The sequence below is a fragment of the Anoplophora glabripennis genome, unplaced genomic scaffold, assembly GCF_000390285.2.
Source record: "Anoplophora glabripennis isolate ALB-LARVAE unplaced genomic scaffold, Agla_2.0 scaffold708, whole genome shotgun sequence".
Lineage (NCBI taxonomy): Eukaryota > Metazoa > Arthropoda > Insecta > Coleoptera > Cerambycidae > Anoplophora > Anoplophora glabripennis.
In genome coordinates this window covers 220,476-231,666 of record NW_019417285.1, presented here as the reverse complement: position 1 = coordinate 231,666, position 11,191 = coordinate 220,476, and the positions used below count along the sequence as shown (strand labels likewise).

General features: G+C 41.9%; 2 protein-coding genes across 2 annotated transcripts; both read right to left on the bottom strand.

Moving 5' to 3' along the window:
• Positions 1-4,231: 4,231 nt before the first annotated feature.
• On the bottom strand, positions 4,232-5,798 carry LOC111692237 (protein starmaker-like). Its single transcript, XM_023456123.1, has 3 exons — positions 5,770-5,798; positions 4,530-5,728; positions 4,232-4,371 (listed from the first exon to the last, which is right to left on the bottom strand). Exons 1-3 carry the CDS (start codon positions 5,796-5,798, stop codon positions 4,232-4,234), a joined length of 1,368 nt encoding a protein of 455 aa, XP_023311891.1.
• On the bottom strand, positions 5,685-10,581 carry LOC108913813 (endochitinase A-like). Its single transcript, XM_023456122.1, has 3 exons — positions 10,393-10,581; positions 7,665-10,213; positions 5,685-6,392 (listed from the first exon to the last, which is right to left on the bottom strand). Exons 1-3 carry the CDS (start codon positions 10,574-10,576, stop codon positions 5,901-5,903), a joined length of 3,225 nt encoding a protein of 1,074 aa, XP_023311890.1. The 5' UTR covers positions 10,577-10,581; the 3' UTR covers positions 5,685-5,900.
• Between the last annotated feature and the right edge of the window lie 610 nt (positions 10,582-11,191).

Below are 11,191 nucleotides of genomic sequence, written 5' to 3'. Positions count from 1 at the left end.
CTGCGTGCACTGAACAAACTCCATTAAAATATGGAACAAAATGAAATAAAACATACCATTTCTAGAGAAAATGTTGAAATTGATCCCCATTAGAGCGGATACAGGCATGGCACCGCGACGACGCACCCAATTTTGGAGAATATTTTTCCAAATTCCAGGTATTTCTCTAATTATGTCAGCAGCTGCAAGTATACGGTTTCGCAATTCTTCCACCGTAGCAATTGGAATATTGTAAACCAATGATTTCAAGTGACTCCAAAGATAAAAGTCCATTGGAGTTAGATCGAGTGACCAAGGTGACCACGGCACAGGACCAAAGCGTCCAATCCATCGCTGAGGAACCATTTCATTCAAAAGTGTCGCTACTTCTCGAGTACTGTGTGGAGGAGTCCCATCTTGAAGATAAAACGTACGTGCCCAAACTTGTAATGCCAAATCGTCCAATAATTTAGGCAACCGGTTCTCCAAAAAGTCAGCATATGTCCATTTAGTCGTCCTTCAAAGAAATAGGGACCCACAAGTACATTGCCTATTATACCAGCTCAAACATTTACCGAGAACCGATGTTGAAAATGAGTTTCCCTATTCGCATGAGAATTTTTATCGGGACATATGGGCATGTTATGGAAATTCACTTCAACACGGGTAAATGTCGCCTCATCTGTTACACAAACATAAGCAGGAAAGTTTACTTGATTGGCACATTGCCATAAAAACCATCTGCAAAAACGCATTCGTTGATCACAATCCGGGGGTAAAATCTGTTGAACTGGTTGCAGATGTGCTTAGCTTTTTTTTGTACCAAGTTTATTACAAAAAATTATTATTCCTCGCAGTTAACATCAGTCCAAAAATTGTTTATCAGTTTTTAGAATCACTATTCACTATCTAAATAGAAATTAGCAAGTTGGCTGTGCACTCGTTTTTGTTATTGTTTGACAAAATTAATAATAGCTGTCACTTTGAATGTTTGTGTGTGAAGCAGTTAAGTGCATAATTGCATAAATAATTTCTGCTATTTTTGAAACCGAATTTTTTTATTTTTATTTATTTTATTTTTTTACTCGAAAATGGTGCGTCATAAGAAAAAGAGTCGAGATACCTTTTCTCTTCCAAATTGAACAAAGAGTTCAAAAATAATTTTTATTTTAAGGAAAATCAGTACTGGATAATTTTTTTCTGTAACAATATCTGGAGACATGCCTGTACGCACGCCACTGGTGAAACTGAAAACAATATTTTTATCGAAAAACATGTATTGTTGTTATAGTCGAGGCAATGAAGAACTAAAAAGGCCAAAAGTTCGGAATTTTTTGCACTAAGACGGATCGGAATGCGGTTTTCTGCATTCGCTTCCAAAAAATTTTTGTAAAAAATGTATCTACTTTGTATCTTAAACAAACCGGAAATTGCATTGCTGCAGCCAAAAATGCATTTTAAAAATGCATTTTTTGAGACGGCTTTGGGAAGATTTAATAACTGTAAATTCGAGTTAGAACTGGCCCAAATCGGGTTCCCGGGGGTTTTCGAGGTCGCTGATCACGATTATGATGTTCAAATTGACTCACAGCCGACCTGGAGCTCAGGAACGCCGATGAACGTCATCTCCGTGGGACTCTCCCAAAATTTACGCGGGGAAGGAGAGAAACTCGGCGCCCGGGGTTTTTTTGGGTCGCTGAATTCAAATATGGCATCGTCAAACACCTGGTGCACCGGAACCTGGACGTGAACGTCATCTCCGAGAGTTTTCCTGACAAGATCGCCAAAAACAACCCAAAAATCATTGTGGGGGCGTTTTTTGGGGCGCTTAATCCAAATTTCACGTCGAAAACGACCCCCTGAGCACCTGGTGCACTGGAACCTGAACGCAGAACTCATCTCCGAGGGTTTTCCTCACACAATCGGAAAAGACAAACCGAAAATCGTTATGGGGTTTTTTTTGGGGCGCTGAATCCGAATTTCACGTCGAAAATGACCCCCGAACACCTGGTGCACCGGAACCTGGCCCGGAACGTCGTCTCCGAGGGTTTTCCAGACACGGTCGGAAAAGACATACCGAAAATCGTTATGGGGGTTTCTTGGGGCGCTGAATCCAAATTTCACCCCGAAAACGTACCTCCGGACACCTGGTGCACCGGAACCTCGGCCTGAACGTCATCTCCGAGGGTTTTCCTCATGTGTCAAATTATGAGACGATTTTCGGATAGTTTTTTGCGATCGTGTCTGGAAAACCCTCGGAGACGACGTTCAGGCCGAGGTTCCGGTGCACCAGGTGTCCGGAGGTACGTTTTCGGAGTGAAATTTGGATTCAGCGCCCCAAAAAATCCCCATAACGATTTTCGGTTTGTCTTTAGCGATCGTGTCTGGAAAACCCTCGGAGACGACGTTCAGGCCCAGGTTCCGGTGCACTAGGTGTTCGGGGGATCGTTTTCGACGTGAAATTTGAATTAAGCGCCCCAAAAAACGCCCCACAATGATTTTTGGGTTGTTTTTGGCAATCTTGTCAACAAAACTCTCGGAGATGACGTCCACGTCCAGGTTCCGGTGCACCAGGTGTTTGACGATGCCATATTTGAATTCAGCGACCCAAAAAACCCCCGGGCGCCGAGTTTCTCTCCTTCCTCGCGTGAATTTTGGGAGAGTCCCTCGGATATGACGTTCATCGACGTTCGTGATCAGCGACATCGAAGAACCCCCGAGAACCCGATTTGGGCCAGTTCTGACTCTTATTTACAAAGTTATTAAATCTTCCAAAGGTCGTTTCAAAAAATGCATTTTTTGTATGCATTTTTGGCTGCAGCAATGCAATTTCCGGTTTGTATAAGATACAAAGTAGATACATTTTTTACAAAAAATTTTTGGAAGCGAACGCAAAAAGCCGCATTCCGATCCGTCTTAGTGCAAAAAATTCCGAGGTTGAGTGCTTCATTGCCTCGACTATTAACTGTCAAAGCCTGTAAAATTTCATTAAAATATTCTGAGCGGTTTCCGTAATCTTTATAAATTTGCATGTTTTCATTAAAACTTTAACACCCTGTAGATCGGAAACTAAGCGTTTTCGAAATATGGTATATTAAGGAAATACAGAGTGGCCAAATGAAAACGAAACAGTGCCATTTTCAGGATCTGCGTCAAGATTGTAGAAAAACGCTCAGACCCGTCGATTTTAGATTAAAGGGGGACATTCTTTGCTGGTATTTTTGACTCCGCCACTTTCACCCCCAAGCAAGGGTAAGCATCACTCCAAAATATTTAAATGGCATTGGGGGTTGAGTAATATTTCTTTTGAAAGTTCTTACAATTCTCTTTATAACAGACTTTAAATTTTATAATTGGCGGAGTCAAAAATACCAGCAAAGAATGTCCCCCTTTGATCTAAAATCGACGGGTTTGAGCGTTTTTCTACAATCTCGACGCAGTTCGTGAAAATGGCTCGGTTTCGTTTTCATTTGGCCACCCTGTATATTACAAATCGCTAGTACTATAACCTTCTGCAAGGAATGCATCGACTTACCAAACACCCTGTATATTAAATCGATTTTCAATTAGTATACCCTTTCTTTAGAGTATTTTATGTGTTTTGCAGAGTTATTAGGAAGTTTAAGAAATTTTGGACATTTAACAAATTCCTTCAATTATATGCTACAGTTTTTTTTGTAAAAAAATGACTTGCACGTTTTTCCTTAGACATAGTTGATGTTTATATACATATTTTTAGCTTTATCTTTAGACAATTTAAAGACAAATTTCGGAAAAATTTATTTTCCAACTAATTCTGTTCCTATTTCTTCTGTTAGATATAAATGGGACATTCTATTTCTACTTTTTATTTAAGGAATCTCTTTTAATGGAATTTTTCGGGTACCTTTTGGTAGTAAGTATATTTCCATAAGTCCCAATGTAAAAAAAAATAAAAAGACATATTAGATTATGTATGTACTCTGTGTTTCCAAATTTGGAAAATTTTTCTAAACCACAGAAAATAATTCAGAATCAATTTTTATATTCCATTTATTAATCAATACAATAAATTCTCTTTGGTGCCTAATCTTAAGGAAGGAATAGTTATTTTGTTATAGGTAACTCAGACATAAAAAATGTATAAATATGTCTATATTACATAAATAATAATAAATACATTTCCAGTAGGAATAATTTTACAAATTTAGTGTAAGAAAATCCTCATAACGTCTACTAGTTGAAGACCGCGCTTTGGTACAGTACTGTCCATTTAATAGCATGTACAGATGACACCTCTGAGGCAATAACCTCCGTGGCGATTGGATTTGAGGCATTCTAAAGCACAAAGACTGCGGATGCATGGAGCTTTGTTCAGAAGTCCAGAGTTTTCCAATTGTTGTTTCAGTTTTTCTGAAAAAAGAAATAATGTCGTTAGATAGATATATAAAATAACGTTAAAGACTTATGTGTAAAGAAACATTCGTGACCGTTTAAAGTGGTCAATCTGGTAGTGTATTGCAAGTTTAATCCTTAATAATAAATCTACGACAGATAAAACACAAATTTACCTAGTTTCTGAATTTTATATTGCTTTTGATGTTGTTGTTTTATTTTCTCTTTGAGGTCATTATATGTTTTACTGCGATTGTCGTCGTCGCTGGCATTATCCCTATCTTCTTCAGTTTTGTTCTGGTCTTCCTGTGTAATATCTTGTCTATCTTCGTTTGATTTGTTGCGACTATCTTGATCATCATTCTTAGCTTCATCGCTTTTGTTTTGATCATCGTCATCTTTATCATTATCTACATCTTCATCCATTTTATTTTGATCTTCCTTTGTATGATCGAGTCCATCTTCGTTTGATTTGTTGAGACTACTTTCGTCATCATCTTTCGTTACATCAGCATTGTTAGTATTATTTTCACTTTCTTTATCATCTCCAACATGGCCGGAATTATTGTCATTATCTATATCTTCATCAGTTTTATTTTGGTCTTCCTTTGTGTGATTTTGTCTATCTTCGTTTGAATTGTTGCGACTACCTTCATCATCATTTTTCGTCACATTATCATTGTTACTATTGTTTTCCTTTCCTTTATCATCTCTATCTTCACCGGACTTGTTGTCATTATCAATCTCTTCATCTGTTTTGTTCTGGTCATCCTTTGAGTGGTCCTGTCTATCTTCGTTTGAATTGTTACGACTACCTTCGTTGTCATTTTTCGATACATTAACATTGTTACTATCTTTTTCCTTTTCTTTATTATCTCCATCTTCGCCTGAATCGTTATCATTGTCTATATCTTCATCAGTTTTGTTCTGGTCTTCTTTTGTGTGATTCTGTCTATCTTCGTTTGATTTGTTGCGACTACCATCCTTTTCTTTATCATTTCCATCTTCACCGGACTTGTAGTTACTGTCTCGGTCCTTATCATCATCTTTATTTTCAACACTATCGTTGCGACTGTCTTCTTGATCGTCATTCCTCTCTTCCTCAGTTCTATTGCGACTATTTTCGTTGGCTTCATCATCATCGTCATCTTCAACGTCATCTATGTCTTCAACAGTATCGTTTTGTGCGTCCTTCTCATCTTCCTTACTACTGTATTCGACCGTGTTGTCGTGGTCGTGAGGTACTTCTTGTGGCGGTAGTGATGGGCCCTGGTTTCCGTTTATTGGCTGATTTCCAGCACCGGAAGCGGTTTGACTTGTGGCGGCACCTATATCTTCTGGCAATTGATTAGCAGCAGGAGAAGCTCCATTTACACTTTGTGATGGTTGGCCAGTAACCGGAGCATTTTGATCTACAACATTTGTTTCTTGAGAAGGTAGTTCATCAGCAATTGGAGCAGAAGTGGCTTGATCAACTGCTATAGATTGATCAACAGCAGGGCTTGTATCTTGAGCTGGTTGACCACCGGCAATTGGAGCGGAAGTGGCTATTGGTCAACTACTACAGATTGATCAACAGCAGGGCTTGTATCTTGAGCTGGTTGACCACCGGCAATTGGAGCGGAAGTGGCTAGGTCAACTACTACAGATTGATCAACAGCAGGGCTTGTATCTTGAGCTGGTTGACCACCGGCAATTGGAGCGGAAGTGGCTTGGTCAACTACTACAGATTGATCAATAGCAGGGCTTGCATCTTGAGCTGGTTCACCACCGGCATTATAAGCAGAAGTGGTTTGGTCAACTACTACAGATTGATCAACATTAGGACTTGTATCTAGAGCTGGTTGACCACCGGCAATTGTAGCAGAAGTGGTTTGGTCAACTACTACAGATTGATCAACAGCAGGGCTTGTATCTTGAGCTGGTTGACCACCGGCAATTGGAGCGGAAGTGGCTTGGTCAACTACTACAGATTGATCAACAGCAGGGCTTGCATCTTGGGCTGGTTCACCACCGGCAATAGGAGCAGAAGTGGTTTGGTCAACTACTACAGATTGATCAACAGTAGGGCTTGTATCTTGAGCTGGTTGACCACCGGCAATTGGAGCACCACCGGCAATTGGTGCGGAAGTGGCTTGGTCAACTAATGCAGATTGATCAACAGCAGCAGGGCTTGCATCTTGAGCTGGTTGACCACCGGCAATAGGAGCAGAAGTGGTTTGGTCAACTACTACAGATTGATCAACAGTAGGGCTTGCATCTTGAGCTGGTTCACCACCGGCAATAGGAGCTGAAGTGGTTTGGTCAACTACTACAGATTGATCAACAGTAGGGCTTGTATCTAGAGCTGGTTGACCACCGGCAATTGGAGCAGAAGTCGTTTGGTCAACTACTACAGATTGATCAACAGCAGGGCTTGTATCTTGAGCGGGTTCACCACCGATAATTGGAGCAGAAGTGGCTTGGTCAACTACTATAGATTGATCAACAGCAGGGCTTGCATCTTGAGCTGGTTGACCACCGGCAATTGGAGCAGAAGTCGTTTGATCAACCACTACAGATTGATCAACAGCAGGGCTTGTATCTTGAGCTGGTTCACCACCGGCAATTGGAGCAGAAGTGGATTGGTTAACTACTACAGATTGATCAACAGCAGGGCTTGTATCTTGAGCTGGTTGACCACCGGCAATTGGAGCACCACCGGCAATTGGTGCGGAAGTGGCTTGGTCAACTAATGCAGATTGATCAACAGCAGCAGGGCTTGCATCTTGAGCTGGTTGACCACCGGCAATAGGAGCAGAAGTGGTTTGGTCAACTACTACAGATTGATCAACAGTAGGGCTTGCATCTTGAGCTGGTTCACCACCGGCAATAGGAGCTGAAGTGGTTTGGTCAACTACTACAGATTGATCAACAGTAGGGCTTGTATCTAGAGCTGGTTGACCACCGGCAATTGGAGCAGAAATCGTTAGGTCAACTACTACAGATTGATCAACAGCAGGGCTAGTATCTTGAATTGGTTGACCGCCGGCAATTGGGGCAGAAGTGGCTAGGTCAACTACTGCAGATTGATCAACAGCAGGGCTTGCATCTTGAGCTGGTTCACCAACGGCAATAGGAGCAGAAGTGGTTAGGTCAACTACTACAGATTGATCAACAGTAGGGCTTGTATTTTGAGCTGGTTGACCACCGGCAATTGGAGCGGTAGTGGCTTGGTTCATCAGCAATTGGAGCAGAAGTGGCTTGATCAACTGCTATAGATTGATCAACAGCAGGGCTTGTATCTTGAGCTGGTTGACCACCGGCAATTGGTCAACTACTACAGATTGATCAACAGTAGGGCTTGTATCTTGAGCTGGTTGACCACCGGCAATTGGAGCGGAAGTGGCTTGGTCAACTACTATAGATTGATCAACAGCAGGGCTTGTATCTTGAGGTGGTTGACCACCGGCAATTGGAGCAGAAGTGGCTTGGTCAACTACTGTAGATTGATCAACAACAGGGCTTGCATCTTGAGCTGATTGACCACCGGCAATTGGAGCGGTAGTGGCTTGGTCAACTAGTACAGATTGATCAACAGCAGGGCTTGTATCTTGAGCTGGTTGACCACCGGCAATTGGAGCGGAAGTGGCTTGGTCAACTACTACAGATTGATCAACAGCAGGGCTTGTATCTTGAGCTGGTTGACCACCGGCAATTGGAGCGGAAGTGGCTTGGTCAACTACTACAGATTGATCAACAGCAGGGCTTGTATCTTGAGCTGGTTGACCACCGGCAATTGGAGCGGAAGTGGCTTGGTCAACTACTACAGATTGATCAACAGCAGGGCTTGTATCTTGAGCTGGTTGACCACCGGCAATTGGAGCGGAAGTGGCTTGGTCAACTACTACAGATTGATCAACAGCAGGGCTTGTATCTTGAGCTGGTTGACCACCGGCAATTGGAGCGGAAGTGGCTTGGTCAACTACTACAGATTGATCAACAGCAGGGCTTGTATCTTGAGCTGGTTGACCACCGGCAATTGGAGCGGAAGTGGCTTGGTCAACTACTACAGATTGATCAACAGCAGGGCTTGTATCTTGAGCTGGTTGACCACCGGCAATTGGAGCGGAAGTGGCTTGGTCAACTACTACAGATTGATCAACAGCAGGGCTTGTATCTTGAGCTGGTTGACCACCGGCAATTGGAGCGGAAGTGGCTTGGTCAACTACTACAGATTGATCAACAGCAGGGCTTGTATCTTGAGCTGGTTGACCACCGGCAATTGGAGCGGAAGTGGCTTGGTCAACTACTACAGATTGATCAACAGCAGGGCTTGTATCTTGAGCTGGTTGACCACCGGCAATTGGAGCGGAAGTGGCTTGGTCAACTACTACAGATTGATCAACAGCAGGGCTTGCATCTTGAGCTGGTTCACCACCGGCAATAGGAGCAGAAGTGGTTTGGTCAACTACTACAGATTGATCAACAGCAGGGCTTGTATCTTGAGCTGGTTGACCACCGGCAATTGGAGCGGAAGTGGCTTGGTCAACTACTACAGATTGATCAACAGCAGGGCTTGCATCTTGAGCTGGTTCACCACCGGCAATAGGAGCAGAAGTGGTTTGGTCAACTACTACAGATTGATCAACAGCAGGGCTTGTATTTTGAGCTGGTTGACCACCGGCAATTGGAGCGGAAGTGGCTTGGTCAACTACTACAGATTGATCAACAGCAGGGCTTGCATCTTGAGCTGGTTCACCACCGGCAATAGGAGCAGAAGTGGTTAGGTCAACTACTACAGATTGATCAACAGTAGGGCTTGTATTTTGAGCTGGTTGACCACCGGCAATTGGAGCGGAAGTGGCTTGGTCAACTACTACAGATTGATCAACAGCAGGGCTTGCATCTTGAGCTGGATGACCACCGGTAATTGGAGCGGAAGTGGTTTGGTCAACTACTACAAATTGATCAACAGCAGGGCTTGTATCTTGAGCTGGTTGACCACCGGCAATAGGAGCAGAAGTCGTTTGGTCAACTACTGCAGATTGATCAACAGCAGGGCTTGCATCTTGAGCTGGTTGACCACCGGCAATTGGAGCAGAAGTCGTTTGGTCAACTACTACATATTTATCAACAGCAGGGCTTGTATCTTGAGCGGGTTCACCACCGACAAATGGAGCAGAACTGGTTTGGTCAACTACTATAGATTGATCAACAGCAGGGCTTGCATCTTGAGCTGGTTGACCACCGGCAATTGGAGCGGAAGTCGTTTGGTCAACTACTACAGATTGATCAACAGCAGGGCTAGTATCTTGACCTGGTTGACCGCCGGCAATTGGAGCAGAAGTGGATTGGTCAACTACAACAGCAGGGCTTGTATCTTGAGCTGGTTGACCATCGGAAATTGGAGTGGAAGTGGCTTGGTCAACTACTACAGATTGATCAACAGCAGGGCTTGTATCTTGAGCTGGTTGGCCACCGGCAATTGGAGGGGAAGTGGTTTGATCAACTACTACAGATTGATCAACAACAGGGCTTGCATTTTGAGCTGGTTGACCACTGGCAGTTGGAGCGGAAGTGGCTTGGTCAACTACTACAGATTGGTCAGCAGCAGGGCTTGTATCTTGAGCTGGTTGACCACCGGCAATTGGAGCAGAATTGGCTTGGTCAACTACTACAGATTGATCAATAGCAGGGCTTGTATCTTGAGCTGGTTGACCGCCAGCAACTGAAGAAAGAGTAGTTTGAAGTAGATTTTGGTCAGCTATGATTACTTGGTCTATAGTGACATTAACAGCACCGCTTGAGTTAACATATGGGTTACCAGTTGAGTTGGATATTTGACTGACATCATTTATTGCAACTGAACTATCGTTAACTGAAACATAACAGAGGTCAGTTACGTCAGTTAAAAAAAAATTGTGTTCTTATTAATTTATTACTCTATTCATATTATTTACTGAAATAAAGTGTTGTGTGAAATTTGGAATTTATTAATATAGCAGTCAACCGACGTATACTTTTTATTGTGAGCACTTAAATATGTATGTGTCTTACCTCCTGCAACATTTTGTTCCTCTAAAATGACAGTAGTCACCTCAACAATTTCACTAGCTACAGTCGATTCCGGAACAATTTCCGCGATTAGACTAGGCACCACGGCAGCCTGAACGGCTCCAATGAGAATTACAAAGACGAAAATATTTCTCATTATATCGCACAACTTTCTATTCGTTCGCATTGCGTTCGTTTAGTCGTTTGTCGAGCAAACCCGTCATTCAGTTTTATATACGTTTCTTATGACGAAAACTAAGTAGAATCGTCAATATTTTTTATTGCTGGATATAAGTTAATTATCCCAGATTTACTTTTAGGACGATCAAGAATTAAAATGTTGATTTTATATTAGTTATGCAAATACAATTATTTAAGAAATAGCTGAAATATGTGATGAGAGCAATGTTTTGTTTGTTTTAACTGGCAAATAATATTTGCGTGTCTTATGGTGGTAAAACGTCAGGAGAATTCCTTATCTCTGCAACATGATTATTTCACAGGAAAGACCCATTAGCGTCCGCAGATAAGTTTGCCTTTCTTCCAAATTTTGATAAATTTATAAAGGATGTGTTCAAATTGAACAAATGAGTAAAGATCTCTGAAAGTTTAGTACTTATCAAAAATCCATGAATATGATGACAAATTTGGATATAAGCTAAACTTTGTTGTAAGACTTCCATTTAACATAAATATATGCTATCTGCTGTTTTCTAGATAAATGGCGACGTTAGAGAAATTTTTATTTGAACTTTTTGCTTCAAAATAAAGACATCTAAACTTATTTTGCAAAATACACCAA

Excerpts from the sequence above, each read along its gene's own strand:
- LOC111692237 (XM_023456123.1), bottom strand. The coding sequence starts at position 5,798 with ATGAACTACCTTCTCAAGAAACAAATGTT. Across the intron at positions 5,729-5,769 it reads CTTCTCAAGAAACAAATGTT|TGTAAATGGAGCTTCTCCTG; the intron begins GTAGATCAAAAT and ends ACCATCACAAAG. Across the intron at positions 4,372-4,529 it reads ATATAAAATTCAGAAACTAG|AAAAACTGAAACAACAATTG; the intron begins GTAAATTTGTGT and ends TTCTTTTTTCAG.
- LOC108913813 (XM_023456122.1), bottom strand. The coding sequence starts at position 10,576 with ATGCGAACGAATAGAAAGTTGTGCGATATAATGAGAAATATTTTCGTC. Across the intron at positions 10,214-10,392 it reads GGAACAAAATGTTGCAGGAG|TTAACGATAGTTCAGTTGCA; the intron begins GTAAGACACATA and ends GTTATGTTTCAG. Across the intron at positions 6,393-7,664 it reads ATCAATCTGTAGTAGTTGAC|CAAACCACTTCTGCTCCTAT; the intron begins CAATTGCCGGTG and ends GTAGTAGTTGAC.